The sequence below is a fragment of the Physeter macrocephalus genome, chromosome 11, assembly GCF_002837175.3.
Source record: "Physeter macrocephalus isolate SW-GA chromosome 11, ASM283717v5, whole genome shotgun sequence".
NCBI lineage: Eukaryota > Metazoa > Chordata > Mammalia > Artiodactyla > Physeteridae > Physeter > Physeter macrocephalus.
In genome coordinates, this window is record NC_041224.1 from 44,443,678 (window position 1) to 44,459,858 (window position 16,181).

At 53.2% G+C, this 16,181-nt stretch overlaps 1 protein-coding gene across 1 annotated transcript in view; it reads right to left on the minus strand.

The window, feature by feature from the left end:
- ACAN (aggrecan) overlaps nt 1-16,181 on the minus strand; it is a 35,837-nt gene continuing 19,656 nt past the window's right edge. The window contains 9 exon segments of the mRNA XM_055087942.1: nt 1-337; nt 710-892; nt 1,688-1,832; nt 2,696-2,778; nt 3,203-3,361; nt 5,126-5,239; nt 12,426-12,461; nt 12,464-12,517; nt 13,348-16,181. The exon segment at nt 13,348-16,181 is cut by the window's right edge and continues 42 nt beyond it. Coding sequence (XP_054943917.1) covers nt 261-337; nt 710-892; nt 1,688-1,832; nt 2,696-2,778; nt 3,203-3,361; nt 5,126-5,239; nt 12,426-12,461; nt 12,464-12,517; nt 13,348-16,181 — 3,685 coding nt within the window. The 3' untranslated portion in view covers nt 1-260.

A 16,181-nucleotide genomic window follows, 5' to 3' on the forward strand; every position in this document is an offset into this window, starting at 1 on the left:
TGAAGAAACGTCTCTAAACTCAGTCCACGGGTTACAATACGTTTGCTTTGCTTTGGCATTTGGGAGGAAATTAGATGCAGTTTTGGCGATTTGGGGGTGGGTGGGTGGGTGCATACACAATGTGGGATTTATTTATTTTCCTTCTTTAATGGAATTCCTTATATGACAGAAAGCGACAAGGAGAGGACACCATCCCTGTGGGATGTCAGCCTGGCAAGGCTCCTGGGCTCAGCATCCTGGGCACGTCCTGGAAGCTCCTCTCAGTGGGCCCTGCTGAGGCGGCTCCTCCGCAGGGGCCGTGAGCTCCGCTTCTGTAGTCTGCGCTTGTAGGAAGAGGCTGGGGTGAAAGGGAGATGGAAACATCTGGGTGAACCCTGGGAAGAAAGTGGGCCAGCCCAGCCTCTCCCCGTCCTGCCTCTTCTCCGCTGGCTCCCCTCCCTGCAGAAACCATGGGCTCATGAAGGCAGCCTGAGGCTTTACCCACTTCTTGGTTTTGATTTTTCTTGGAACCACCTTGGGCTAAGGGGCTTCGGGGCTGGTGTTGAAAAGGAAAGTGGGCCACCCGCTTTCATCTTCACCTTCTCAGTGCAAGTGAGCCCTCCCTGGGGGCAGCGGACATCTGTGATTGAGCCCATGGATGGTGCAGACAGCGGGGGACAGGGAGGAGGACGTGTTGGTGGTATGTAACACTGTGTGGGGCGATGCTCACGGTCCGTGCAGGTGATCCGAGGCTCCTCCCAGTGTCCGCTGGGCTGGCACCGGATGGTGGGTACATGGCGCTGGACAAAGCCCTCGGTGCACTGGTACCGCACCAGGGAATTGATCTCGTACCGGTCCTTCTTCTGCCCGAAGATCCTGGCGTGCTCCACCACGGGGGGCTCTCCGCAGGCCACTGAGGGGCAAACACCCTTCAGAAAGGGCTCTCAGAGGGTCTCCCGTGATGCCCCATGCTGGTCATGAGCCAGTATGGCCCCCTCTGGCTGTGAGGAGATGGGCTCAGGGCCCAGGGAAGGGGCACGGAGCCTGAACACCCAGCAGTGAGCCCTGACTGCTGGGGAAGGGGTGCTTTCATGCCGCACTAAGAACCTGGAAAACACTGGTTCTAACATTTGGGTTCCTCGATGATTTAGAGCAGAAGTAAGGGAATAAAAGGGAGAAAGGTGGGGAAAGAGGGCGAGAGCCGGGCAGACTGTCTGTGACTTCTCTATGAAAACAGTGATGCAGGGGAGAGGGGGAACTGAAGGAGGCCTTGGGGGCCAGGAGTGGGAACAGGTGGGGAGTGTCCTACCCACACCTAGGTGTCCACAGACTTAAAGCTGACGATCAAGGCTGAAAACTCCGACTCTGCGACTGACGGGCTTGGGAACCCCAGAGAGGGAGGCTCCCAACCTATGTGTGATTGTGGGTGACTTTCTGTGCTGATATCCAAGGCGCTGTATGTGTGGAGGGGGGGGTCTGTCCTCCTGTGACCTTCACCCTCTCCCTGTCCCTAGTGGGCTGGCCCTTTCCATCAGCTCTGGGACGCTGGTATTGGGAGTGGCCCCCCAGGTCAGCTCCAATCTGCTAGTTGGGCAGGTGAGGTGACCTCAACAGCCAGGAGTCCGGGTGACTCGCCCCAGGTCACACAGCAGGAGCCTGGAGTCTTGATTCTCTCCACGCTGCTAATCCCTCCCAGGCTGCTGCTTACCTGTGCCCTTTTTACATGTGAAGGGCAGCTGGTAATTGCAGGGAACGTCATTCCACTCGCCCTTCTCATGCCAGATCATCACCACGCAGTCCTCCCCAGTGGCAAAGAAGTTGTCAGGCTGGTTGGGGCGCCAGTTCTCAAATTGCTGTGGGTGGGAGTGGGGAAGGGGTGAGGAGGGGCCAGCAGCAGTACAGCTTGGCCGGACCCCTGCTTTCCCTCCCCATCAAGCCCCTTCCTGGCGGTGGCGCAAAGACTGCTGGGAGTCTGGTCAGGGCTGTCCCAGGTGCCATGGAACCCACGGGCCCTCCAAAGAACTGCTCACACCGCCTGGCTGTGGTCCTTGTCAGGAACTCAGAGCCCCCAGGACTCACGGTCCCTGTTAATGAGCTGGCGACGCCCTCCTCTTCCACATGGGCCAACGGGGCTGGTCACCCAGGCTGCCTGCTTGGGCAGGACTGGGAGGTAGAGATATGGCTCCCAAGTCCAGACTCTGCCTTCCCAGGCTTCTCCCTCTAGCCTGACTCAGGGACAAACAAGTCCCCTTTCCTCTAATGTAACTGCTCCCCTCCCCCATGACCCTGTTCATATTCGCCTCTTCCAGGGAGCCTTCCCTGAGGTCCTTTGCTGACCTCCATCATTTACTATGTGTACTATTCAGCTGGCATCTATGTTGCTTTCCATTTGTCTGTCTGTCTCCTTGAGTGGACTCGAGTCCTCTGTGGGCAAGGAACCACTCTAAAGCTTCCATGTTCCCTCTTGGTGGTTTGCCTTCATTCATTCATTGCCTTCCTCATCCCTCACCCTTCCTTTCATGCCATTATTCAGTTGTCCAGCCCTGGGCTGGTCTCTAAAGGGACGAGAACTAGACACAATCTCTGATCTCAGGGCTCCCGGTCCAGCAGCTGCTCAGTGAATGTTTGCATGTGATTTGAATGTGTCTCTCTCTGGGGGTCTTTATTCATCTCCTCTGGGCCGTCAACTATCCCGGGTGCCCCCAGCAGAACTCACCAAGGAGTGTCCATCTGACCAGCGGAAGTCTCCTTCGATGGTCTTGTCATTCAGGCCGATCCACTGATAGTCCTGAGCATTGTCTGGAGAGAGGACGTGGGTATGGGGCGCCCTGAAGGTGTCTGAGAAACTTGAGCTCGTAGAGACAGAGGGGATGGAGGGGTGGCAGGAGCTGGGTGGGCTCCTAGGAGCGTGACACCTGCCTCCAGGGTCCTGACAAGGGTCTTAGCACCTGCATGTTTGGAGTGCATTTGGACCATCTCCCTGAGCTGACATGGACTGGTGACAGCCTCGGGGTTAATCCAGGGCTGACTATGACAGACAGCCGGCTGTCCTGGGTGCAGCCAGAGCCGGTGGCCCCTCAGGCTGCGGAAATGCCCTTCCCTCCCTCCCTGCCCCCGACCTCTGCCGCCTCACTGGGCCCAAGTCCGCTGAGTGCTGTCAAGGGAGATCCTTCGCCCATGTGACCATTCTCCGCTTGGGCCCCTGAGGCCCGGCCGCACTCACTGTTGACAAACTCCTGCTCCTCAGGGGTGACAATGCTGCTCAGGTGTGACTGCTGCTTCCGGCACTGGCCCTCGGCGTCCACCCAGGTCGCCCGGTCGGGGAAGTGGCGGTAACAGTGGCCCTGGAACTTGGTCCAGCCCTTCTCACACAGCTTCTGGTCTGCAACACAGGTCAGGGGCTTGAGGAGAGGGCCTGGGGGCCAACTGGGGATGGTGTCTGCTGCCAGTCTCAGGGCAGGGATTCCTGCGTTCACCCTGCCTTCCGTGTCACTCCCCAAAGGAAGGGAGAGGCCCGACTGGATCGGGGCTCAAGTTGGAAGCCAAGAGGCCTGGCCCTGCCCCCTCCTCCCCCAGGAACCTCTGGGAAGTGCCAGGGACCCTTTCTTTTCCAGATATTGCCTCCCACCCCCAAAGCTTTTCTCCTGTTGAAGTCTGCTCTGCAGGGCTGGCAGAGCTCAGCAGCCAGAAAAAAAGAGGTGGGAAGGTAGGAGGTCTTGAGGCTTAAGGAAAAACATGGCTCAGAGGCTCTGAGGGGCTCCAGGGAGAGAGGGAGCTGCGGGGAGGTGTGTGAAGGGGGCAGCAGCAGGCAGTGCTGGGGGCATGAAATGGCCTTCTCCCTGTGGCAAATATTCTGGCACCCTGGGGAGGAAATCCTTGTAACTCTCCACTCCCACCCCAGACAAGACCCCGTGCACCAATTTCTTGGAGTCTTGGGGTGAAGGTGGAGAATGGGAGTCTGCAGGGAAGGAGGGTCCAGGCCAAGTCTTTTCTTCCAGAAGTTCCCCCACCAGTCTGTAACCTTGGCAGTGCCTCCAAGGAACATGCGATCCAAAACTACCTCCCCACTCTGATTAGGAGTTTCAGTTGCTGTCTGGAAGTTTCTGGGATGTCTAAATTGAGAGTTCATTGAAAATGGTTTTGAGCCCCTAAACACTTCCAGCTCTGCACAGACCATTGCTACTAGCAACTGCAAGCTCCATCTCCCCCTTTCTGAGTTGGGGTGGCCCTGAGATGGGGAGACTAGGAAACACTGAAGGTGAGAGGGCTGTGGGCTCAGTCTGGCCTCAGGAAGTTCCTGGCCCACAGCTCCCCTTGGCAGGGCCTGGCCCAGGTGCAGAAACTGAGGGGTTGGCAAGGCCCAAGAGAGGAAGCTCAGAGCCCTTGCAGCGAGGCTCTGTTCTCTCTGGCCAGCCTTTTGCCTTGCACAAGGGAGGGAGCAAGGAAGCGTGGACCGGAGTGGCACTGACGTGGCAGCTGTCACGGTGGCAATGAGGACAAGGTGACATACAGCTGTCCTTGTGCACGCACGACTTGAGCATGCTGGTGACACGGGAGCTCTCAGACAGACAGACCATAGCTCTTGCCAGAGAAGAAGAGGAAGGCAGCTTGACCAGTGTGGCACGGTGGCTCCCAAGGCCATGGAGGGGCCACAGAGGTCCCGTGGGCAATACGGCAGGCAGACACATGCCCGTGGCCATGCTGGGAAGATCCGGGGCTCTCATCCGGAGCAAGAACCAATGACTCCCACCCATAGTGTCCTTCAAGACAAATGCATGGAATTGGCTCTGTCTTCTTAGTCTGATGCATGCACCAACTTTGCTGGTGGCATCTGGAAGCCCTGGAGCAGGTTAGTGTTTGAAAGGTCCCCCAGAGCCCCACCTTCCAAGGTGCAGGCTGGCCCGGCCTGCATGTCTCTTCTGCAGTCAGATCAGCCAATGCCCCAGAGGAGGGTTTCCGCAGGGAACAGCAAGAGAAGGAGTGAGAATGAGTGGGGCCGACTTCTCACTTGTGGCCCCTGAAGTGGCTTTCTGGATGGATCTTGGGGGCCCCACAGGGCCTAGAACCTGTGGTTAGCAGGGAAGGATGAGGGAGGAAGAGGGGGTGCAGCAGTTAGTAACATTAGCTGAAGCCGAGACGGTCGTACCGATCTCACACAGGTCCCCTTGGTAGCTGGGAAGGCATAAGCATGTGAAAGAGTCGATGGCATCCACGCAGGTGGCTCCATTCAGACAAGGGCTTGAGAGGCACTCGTCAATGTCTGCAAGAAACCAAGGGCCACCATTAGGACTCCTGCCGGCAACTGCAGCTTCACAATTGCATGGCAGCTTCTTTATGGGTGGCCAGCCCTGCTGCTCTCCAGAGCCCCGGATTTCCTAAGAACTGTTGCTGCTGCTGCTGCTGCCGCCGCCATTTTGGAGTGCTGAGCCAAAGATCCAACAAGGGTTTTCTTGGATGTGTGTGGTTCTGGATGGGCAAGCTTGGAGCATTGGAGCCAGGTTTCCCAGTGGGTGAAGGGATCTGCTGCTTCTGAGGGCAAATGCCTACTGTGAGAGTGAGCTTGGAGTTCCTCCAGGACGTCTTCTCTTGTGAATATTTCAAGAGGCCTTGAGGTCTGAATTGGCTCTCAAGCATGGCGGTGAGCAAGGACACTGGAATTCCAGTTCTTGAAGCTTGGTTAGAGGTCTTTCTTTTCCTAGCTTCTTCTGTAGTTATGAACCAAGGAAAGAGGACAAGGCCGTGCAGTACTAGAACAAACAAGCTAGAAGTGGTTCACAGACTATAGGATCATGAGAAAATGGCAGTGTGGGATATCCGCATGAGACTTGTTAGTTTTTTTTTTTTTTTTTCTTGGTTGCAGACACCTTCTTTGTCTCCAGTAAATAAGATTCTAGAGTATCTTATAAAGATGAAGCCAACATTGTTATCTTGGGGAAAGGGACAGAAACCCAGCCTAATGTTTCCCCATGTAATCTCCTTCCAGTTTAAGGCCTCAGAACACGGACACCTCCAATGAGTCATGATTTCTAGAAGGGCTGCATCCTGGCCAGTGGGAGACCAGTGTTTGAAGCCAGCGAGGCACTTAGTAAGTGGCCACCCACCAGCACCAGCCTGGGATACTGGCAGGTCCCCGTCAGCTTCTGTTCCCCAGAAGACTCTTCTTTCCTTCTGTTCTTCTGGTCCAGGATGTTCTTTGTGATCCAACTTCTTTGTGGGACTTACATTGGTAAGTCATTGGCCTTTGCCTCAAATTTTCATCCATTAGCCAAGGTGAGAACTGAAACTCCTAATCTGGTCTTTCTGCACATTCAGAGAAGCCAGAGACCTAGAGGATCCTTCTATTCTCTTTGTATTCGTTCTCCAAAAACACTGGCTGGGTTACTTCCTCTGGGAACATGATAAAAGGTATTGTGAAGCTCCTCTTCCCAGGGGATTAATAAAATTCTGGAATGAAAGGGTTCCACTGGCTTATGGGGGCAGCATGATATGTACAGCTATGTTCATACAACCTTCAGGACCTGGCATGTCTGTGGGTGGTCTCCACGTAGGCAGCTCCCTAAATATGTTCCAGGACTTAGTTCTTACCTCTCATAAGCACAGACTAGATCTTAAAGTCAGTCCTCTGATAAGAAGATAAAAGCACTTTCTTCTGGATCCTTTTCACTAGTGCATAGCCGATGTTATCTAGACCAGAGCTGGGTTTGTGCAATGGGAGGCCTGAAAATCTCAAGTCCTCAGGTATGTCTCTCTTCCCATGAAGTTCTTGACTTTATTTCAGAGAGTGTACACCATGGGCTAGAAACCAACAGTTCCAAGTTTGAAACTGTTCCAAGCAAAACCAAAATGCATGGAGGAACGGACTGAAATCCCAGCATGCACTTGGATTCCCAGCATGCACCAGGATTCCCAGCAGCAGCAGTAGCAGCAATAGGTCAGGCCGGTGGGCGGAAGCTGGGGGAGGTTCTCCTGCTTCAGAAAAGCTACTGTTGTCTTTCGTCCATTAGCGTCATTATGGAAGATGGGAAGCACTGGGCAAGGGGGTATTAAGCAAATGTAGGCGCTAAAGCAGTTGTACAGAGCAGGGGACAGGAGTGGCCCGTGGGGAGAAGAGCCAGACATCAACCCTGGGGCCTCTGGCCAACCCATGTGGGAGAGGGCGGGAGGGCGGAGGCCCCGAGGGAGGTCAGGCCAGGTAGCTTCCAGTGGTCCCAGAAGCTTATTTCACATCACTCGCCCCCGCAAGGCGGCCTGAGGTCTAGGACAGTTTTCCTTTGGTGTTCGGCCAGGGCACAGGATCTGAGAAGGCTGCAGGGACTGAAACTCAAGGAACCAGGTTCCCGGGCTCAGAAGCTGTTTTATGCAGGGCCCTGGATTCACAGATGAGGAGGAAAGGAAGGGCCATAATCCTGAAGACCAGAGAGCTTGTGAGTGGCACTGGGGCAGCTTAGAGAGGCCTTCAGCAGTAGGGAGAGGGCTGAGCATCCTGTGTGGGGCCTTCTCAGGCTTGTGGTGCGTCCTCTCCCCTTCCACTGGCTGGAAGAGCCACTCTGGCCCTGATTTGCCCACCTCTTTCTGTGAAGGCAATTGGAACATTGCTTGTCTTCTGGAACCATGAGAAGAGTTGGGCTGGGCCCTGCTGTACTTTGGGTGCCCCAGACAAGGTGACAGCAGATGGAGGACAGGAAGGGCTTTGGGCAACGGGCATACTGTATGAAAGAAGAGAGGAAAGAGAGGGAGCCAATATCTCCCAAAAATCTTCTCTGAGCCAGACACTATGTCTCACACACACTTATCCTCCCGGCGGCCCTATGGCATGGACATCGCTGGGCCATTTTACAGACAAGAAAACAAATGAAGTGACCTGCCCATGCTGGTAAGTGGAGGATACAGATTGGAGAAGATGGAGGAGAGAATTAGACCATGAGGATGAAAGCTGGGCCTCTGTTCCACATGGAGAGAGAGAGAGAGAGACACTGGAGTCCTGGATCTCAGCATCTCATTACCATTTCTGCTGCCCCGGCCAAGGGCTCACCGGTCATCACTAAGCAGGGACTTTGAGTCCTCTTCTCTCTACTCTAACCAAAAGGGATCGTTTGTTCCTGAACAAGGCCCTCTAGTGATATCTCTAACTTAAGGGAGAAAACAACTGAGAACCCTGGTAAAGGTGAGGGAAATAAAGATACTTGCAAATAATCACTTTGGTGTCTGAGTTGGAGACCACAGGTCTCTACCCTGAAGGGGTCTTGTCCAGCGGTTGCCTGGGTCAGAGCCCAGGATTTCCAAGTTAGAGCTTATTTTGTTCATAGAAAAGGTTGAATGAAGTGACAGCAGGCGCTTTTACTCAAGTGATACCCAACCAAAGGGGTTGCCACTCGTAAATAGCATGGTATGAATGGTACCCCTCAAGTTGTTCAGTGTACAACCTGTGCAGCTGTATGTGGTGACCCTGGACATGACTTTCCTGGACAAGGATAGGGGGAAAATCTCCTCAAGAAGCACAGAGACAATTTCTTAGCTCAACAGATGCTCTGCACCCTTCAAAGACCTAGGATCAATCAGGATGAACAGAATTGAATACATACACTCACTTTCTGGTGTATCACAATCGACAGAGGATTACAAGAGCATATTTATCCGTTCCAATTTGCTTTAAAAACAAACATGATTAGATTAAAAGTATGTTATAGTTATTTATACTATCAAGTTGTTTATATTTTTAAAGTTTGATCTTGAATGTAACTTTAATATCCTGCTAAATTCAATTAGTTGCCTGTTAAAATCTGCCCATGGACTTCTTGGTTAAGTCAAGTCAAGAAGGTGTAATTTGTATTTTCACCTGTAACCCTGTATTTTCACTTGCTTGGAAAGCACTTCCCCCCACCTCCCAGGGATAAGGTGTCACTGGAATTCAAACATCACCCCACTAGGGGGAGAGACAGGGTCAGGTCATAGATCAGAACCCCAAGTCCACAAAGTAAAAGATGTCAGTTAAACAGAAAAGAGACTGATTAAATTTTAAGTTCATGCCCTTCTAACCAAGGAGTTTAGAGAAATCCAGGCAATGCCAGTGATTCCTGGCAAATTGGACGTGAGATCTGATTTCTCAAATTTAGCTGCCCATTAGAATCACTGTGGTAGTTAATCTTTAGATTAAAAAAAATTACCACCAGCACCAGAGCCCCCCCACCCCAGACCAAGTGAATGAGAATAGCTCAGGGCGGGGCCCAGGTATAGTGCTTTTTAAAAGCGTCCCAGGTGATTCTAAGGAGCAGCCAGGATTGAAGCCTCAGAATCAGAAATCTAATCCCCACAGGAAATACTGTATTAGCAGTGGAGGTGGGGAGGATGCTTCTGCTTTTTAAGTGGATCCGAATAGGATAGTCCTGCTTTTTTTTTTTGGCCACGTTGCTAGGCATGCAGAAATTTAGTTCCCTGACCAGGGACCAAACCCGCACCCCCTGCAGTGGGAAGCGCAGAGTCTTAACCACTGGACCGCCAGGGAAGTCCCCAGTCCTGCTTTTGATTGCTAAAGAATCTAAGTATTCATTAAACATATTTATTTTGATGTAAAGAGTAGAGATTAATAATTTATCAAGAACTTATTTGTGCAACGCTGACTAAACAAGATGACACTGATCTCTACGGTCTTTTTTTTTTTTTTTTTTTTTTTGCGGTACGCGGGCCTCTCACTGCTGTGGCCTCCCCCGTCGCGGAGCGCAGGCTCCAGACGCGCAGGCTCAGCCGCTCCGCGGCATGTGGGATCCTCCCGGACCGGGGCACGAACCCGCGTCCCCTGCATCGGCAGGCGGACTCTCAACCACTGCGCCACCAGGGAAGCCCTCTACGGTCTTTTAACAACCTGTGGTTCCCAGTTCTAGAGCCAGATGACAGGTGGGTGAACTGTGGATACTGGACACCTTCTGCAGTCCTTTTGGAAGCACCAGATCTTGAGCTTGAATTGAACAGGAGTGACTTGGGACCCCAGGGGTAGAGTCATGGACAATGAGACCCCAGATTTTGCATGTGGATGACTCTTACCACTTGCCCTTTAGAGATGACAAAGCTTTTTGTAATCAGTGGCTTGAGAGATGGGGAAGGGGAACTGGTCAGATGTACACAGATGATCTTAATCCTCATAGCATTGTTTCTCAGCTCTGCCTGCACACTGGAGTCACTTGGGAGTTTAAAAAACCCCAGTGCCAAGGCCACAGGACCATTCCAATCAGAATCTGCGGGAGTGGGACCCAGTGCCAAGGCCACAGAACCACTCCAATCAGAATCTGTGGGGGTGGGACCCAAGGATCAGAATTTTTTTGAAGCTGAGAACCACTACCTTTGACCCTATTTACAAATGAGGTAGTCAGGGCTTGTCTGTGTCTAGTTGGACCAATTCCAATTCTACAGCTGTTCTTCATTCTGGTTCCCCTGAAGTCTGGCTTCTAGCTCTTTAAGACTGACAACCGGTTGTTATGTTCAAGAGAAGGCTTCTTATTTAACCGAGTGTGTTAAACAGCGAACACCTCAATTCTTGATTGGACTTGCTCATTGAAGTTAGGCAAATCACTTAACCTCTCTGTGCTGCAGTTTCAAATGGGGATGATTACCAAGCTCTCAGAGCTGCCTAGGAAGAAATTGTGGGAAAGAAAGCCCTTTGGAAATATACACCATTAGAGAAAAGCTGTCCTTATAGCAGATTAGTTAAGGGCCATTGTCACCTACTTCTAATTTCAGAGGTGCCAGGACACGAGCCTTGCTGTGTGACTTCTGATACCAGTGTCACATTTTTGCTTCAAGCATCAGGTTGGGGAAGCAGTTGCTAAGAATGGAGAGAGGTGTCAGAAGATACCAAAAGAGGGCAAGGGGGTTCTGGTCCTGGCGGCTGCCCCCACCCCGGAAGTCCTGTCGGGCTCTGAGTCTGTTCCTCGCTGACCCAGGCTGAGCTGGCCGACAGAGCTGAGCTCCACAACACTTCACCCAAGATGGGCCCCCTGCTGCTCTCCACCTGCACACCCAGACCCTGGGGGGGGGGGGCGTGTCTGCACACCTGGCACGATGCCCCCCAGGGGCACTGCTCACGGGACAGAGCCACGCCCACTGCCGACTGAAGACTTTGTGTGCTGGAAAGCGCACAAGGTGTCCCCAAGTTTTCATCAGGGGTGGGCTCTCCCAGGACAGAGGCAGTGCTCTGCCTTCCCCTTGGGGGTGGATGACAGAGTGGTATGTCTATAGCCCCTGGGGTCACTATGGCTCAGTGGGTCCCCTCGGTAGAAAGGCCAGGACCTTCCAAGGAGAGCCTACCTTCTCTGGCCACGGAGGCCCATAGTGTTCTCAGTCACGGCCCCGCACACGTGGGCAGAGGCTGACCGCAAATCAGGAGAGAGTGAATAGGTATTCACCTTAGTGCCTGTTTATATAAACATATATATTTCCTGTCTAAGTGCCAAGGATACAGCATCTTTTTATTATGAGTATATAATGTATTATGAGGTGTTATTTTGCATATATATTAATGTCTATAAACACAGAATGCTTCTTTGTGTATGATGTAAAGGTATTTTGCATGTGTCCTAGGTATGAAGCCCTTTTAGGGAAGGCCTTGGGTCTCTGATGCCTGACTTCAGACAGGGCGGGGCTAAGGGCCTGGGAGCAGCGCAGAGAGCTAACCCAAGAATCTGAGCTTGGAGGGGACTGGGCGTTTCTTTTCTCAAGGGTGGTGATGTTAATGAGCTGAGATGTCCTCATGGCCACAGGCCTCACGGTGTTCGGGGAGCGACAGGTAGATTCTAATCATCTTGTTTTCAGGGCCACCTCCAATCAGAGGATCCCCCAGGCTCCTCACTCATGCCACAAGCTGCTTGGGCAAACGGGGGCCCCAGGGTGGTGGGTGCCCAGGGGTGGGGCACTGCTGGGTCACAGCTGACCTGCAGCCATGAATCCTGGAGCTGGGAGTGACAAGCTCTGTCTGTGTCATCTCCTTCAGGGCAAGAAGGGGACCCAAACCCCACCCAGACGCAAGCATGGAGGGGACCATAGGGGCTTTCCTGGAGGGCTCCACTCTGCCTGATGCAAGACAGCCTCCATGGAGATTCCCTCCCGGGAGCTGTGGGGCATGACGGGGTCTCAACACACACCCTAGGTCAACATTTCTTTGAAGTCTCAAGTTTTATCTTCAAAATTCCAGCACGTTTTGCATTCTACTCATAAAACAATCATTGGCTTGACAAAAAAAACGAACTACTTCTCAGTTTAATTACTTGACTCTTTTCTCCTAAACCGTCATGTAGACCAGATGCTCTAGAAAGACGTGCCGTGTTTACCCTGTGCCTGCTACCCAGCACGTCACTGTGTACTCTCCTTCCCAGTGTGAGAAGCCTGAGCCCCAACTGACCTTGGTTGCCTCCTCCCAACCCCTCTGCCTGCACCCCCATGGCCAATGAGGCTCTCACCTATGTCGCAGTGCTTGCCAGTGTGGCCAGGGGGGCCTCCGTCTCCTGGCAGGTCCCAGCACCGCAGGGCTCCTTGGCACAGGTGGTGGGGTCTGCAACCCCCGGGGAGAGGCTGAGCATCAAGAATGCAGCTGCCTGGGGTACAGTGCAGCCTCTACGACCTCGAGGGTGGGGCCTGAGGCCCCAGAAGCCCACAGGGCTGGCTCTGGGTCAGCACGCTTTTGAGGACTCTGTCCTTCCTTATCCCCAGCATCTGGGAGCGGCTGGGGGCTCTCTGACTGGGGAAGGTCTCTCAGTACACAGGGGGAGGCAAGGGATCCCAAGGCAAAAAACAAAGGAAAATCATCAGCCTCTGGTGCCCAGTGCCAGGTCTGTGTCAAGGTGAGGCCATCACTATAGTACAGAGGATTCGCCTGCACGGGGTGTGGGTGGGGAGGCAGGGTCTAAAGGCAGGACACAGCCAAGATGACGCTTCATAGTTCCTTGAACTGTGCAGGTTTTCACCTTGCACAAAGCAAATACTGGGGCATAAAAGTCATCAGCAGATTCATTCTCTCATCTCACACTCACTCCATGGGAAAGGGGCGTGAGCAGAATTTCTAGCACTATCTAAATAGTGCTTCCCGTGCCAAGTACAGACAGTCGAATTCACATATAAATGTTTGTGTCATGTAACTCCACTGTAACAACAATAATCACGAATCTACAAGTGTGCACTGTGTGCAAAGTATGACGCTTGTTCTCTACATATTTATATCTTGCTTAATCTTCCTTGGTACTATTCCCGTTCTACAGATGACGTTCAGAGAGGTTAAGAAACTTGCTTGAGGCTGCACAGCTCACCTGTGCTCAGAACTTGAATCTACACGGCTACAGTCTGAACTACCCAAACCCATTTAAAGGAAAATAATCCCAACAATACCTGCCGTGGTTGCCTCTGATTCATCTGTCCCTCCTGGAGAGGTCTGGATGGAAGCATCAGCTGGGGAGGTGGGTGTTCCGGCTGTTTGGGTCTCTTCTCCTGAGTGCACGGGGCTTGAGGACTCGATTTCTAGATGCACCTCTGCAGGGCTCTGGGTCTGCTGAGTCCACTTGGATTCTGGGATGGTGGTGCTGATGACAACATCCAACCCCGAGGTGTGACCAGACAGGTCTCTGCTGATTTCAGTCCTGCCTCCAGAAGCCACGGGAGTGGCCGAAGGTGAGCCTGATGCCTCTGTGCCCACATCATAGGTGGTGGTTGACTCTCCACTCACTTCCGGGGCAGCCGAGCCCTCCCTGGGGCCTTCCTGAAAGGCTGAGGTGCTACCTGTCACTCCCAGGCCTGAGGCTCCCTCCAGATCAGCTTCATGGAAGGCGGAGGTGGTTCCACTCAGATCAGGGGACCTGGAAGTGCCTCTGCTGGCCTCGGGGGCGGCAGATGTTCCCACCTCAGCATCAGGATAGGGAGACGTCTCGCTGCTAGATTCTGGGACTGATGATGCTTCTACTCCAGACCCGGGGAACCTTGGTGCATCCCCAGATGCAGAGGCTTCTCCACTGGACTCAGAACGCTGGGGGTTGTATGTTACAGGGGGTCTTTGGCCCAGTTCCTGGGAAACAGTTGGTTCAGTAACACTCTCCATGAACTCAGAAGTGATTAAAGTAACTTCTGGAAGTCCTGAGGCCTCCCCACTGGTGCTCGCGGGTGCAGAGGATTCTCCGCTTACATCAGTGGTGCCAGAAAAGTCCCCACTAAAATATGGAGTACTTGATGGCTCTCCACTGGGCTCTACCAGTCCACTTAGGTCCAAAAGTCCTGAATGGTCTCCAGACATGTCTGGTGCTCCAGAAGGGGCACCACTAAGTTCCAGAACGCCCGAAGGCCCTTCTCCTGTTTCTTGGGCTGTTGGAGCCTGGGTTACAGATTCCACCAAAGTTCTGTCCACAAGAGAGACAGTGGAGAAACCAGATGGAAGTCCACGGGCGTCATATGCTCCGGAAGGCAGGCTGCTCCCACTCTCAGCTCCAGAGGACTCTCCACTGACCTCAGCTACTCTGCTTGGCAGGACACTGAATTCTGGAGGCTGGGGTGTAAACCCACTGGAGTCAATTACTCCAGAAGATAGTCCACTGACATCTACTATCCCAGATGTGCCTGAGAGACCTGCCTCTCCTGAAGGGAGGCCACTGAGGTCCACGGACCCTAAACCTTCTTCTTCTTTAAATGTAGTTGGGGTCACTTCAACCAAACTGGTGTCCACGAATGTAATGCCAGAAGATTCACCACCGCCACTCACGGCACTGGAAACCAGGTCAGGGATTCCGGATGTTGTCCCACTGAACCCTGGTAACCCCGATGGCTGCCCACTGAGATCAGGGGTCCCAGACGTTTCTCCACTCAGGTCGGTTATGCCAAATGGTGGACCAATGCCAGAAAGCACTCCAGAAGCTTCTGCACTGACTTCTGGTTGTCCGGAGGACAGTCCACTAAGCTCAGTCACACCAGATGTTTCCCCAGAAAACCCTGATGGCTGCCCACTGACCTCAAAAAGTCCAGATGTTCCCCCACTAATGTCAGGAAACCCTGATGGCTGTCCACTGACACCAAAGAGTCCAGATGTTTCCCCACTGATGTCAGGAGACCCAGATGCCTGGCCACTGAGTTCAGCTCCTGAAGAGAGTCCGCTTGCTCCTCCACTAATGTCCAGTTCACTGAAGGGCAGCCCAGATGTTTCTCCAGCACCACTGATGTCAATGGTTCCCCTTCCTTCTAGTTCACCTGCTGTGGTGGCTGTGACCACTTCCACCAATGTAGTATCCACTAGGGAGACAGTTGGGAACCCAGATGGAAGTCCACTGAAGTCAGGAAGGCCAGAAGATGGGCCACTTCCAAGGTCCACCCCAGAATACTCACCACTAAATCCAGAGGGAAGGCCACTTGCTTCTGGAGCTTGCCCACTTCCTAGAGTTCCAGAAGGTATTCTGCCAAGGTCCAAGACTTCAGAAGCTGACCCAATCAAGTCTTCTTTTCCAGAAGTCAACCCACTAAGATCCTCAGCTCCAGAAGCAGAGATCTCCAGACTTTCCCTTCCAGAAGGAAGTCCACTAAGGTCCCCTACTCCAGAAGCAGAGGTCTCTAGATGATCCTCACCTACAGAAGGAAGTCCACTGAGGTCCTCTACTCCAGAGACAGAGGTCTCTAGACCCTCTCCTCCAGAAGGAAGTCCACTGAGGTCCCCTACCCCAGCGGCAGAGGTCTCTAGACCCTCTCTTCCAGAAGGAAGTCCACTGAGGTCCTCTACTCCAGAGGCAGAGGCTTCTGGACCTTCTCCAGAAGGAAGTCTGCTGAGATCCTCTATTCCAGAGGCAGAGGCTTCTGGGCCTTCTCCAGAAGGAAGTCCACTGAGGTCCTCTCTTCCAGAAGGGAGTCCACTGAGGTCCCCTACTCCAGAGGCAGAGACTTCTGGACCTTCTCCAGAAGGAAGTCCACTGAGGTCCTCTACTCCAGAGACAGAGGTCTCTAGACCCTCTCCTCCAGAAGGAAGTCCACTGAGGTCCTCTCTTCCAGAAGGGAGTCCACTGAGGTCCCCTACTCCAGAGGCAGAGACTTCTGGACCTTCTCCAGAAGGAAGTCCACTGAGGTCCTCTCTTCCAGAAGGGAGTCCACTGAGGTCCCCTACTCCAGAGGCAGAGACTTCTGGACCTTCTCCAGAAGGCAGTCCACTGAGGTCCCCTACTCCAGAGGCAGAGACTTCTGGACCTTCTCCAGAAGGC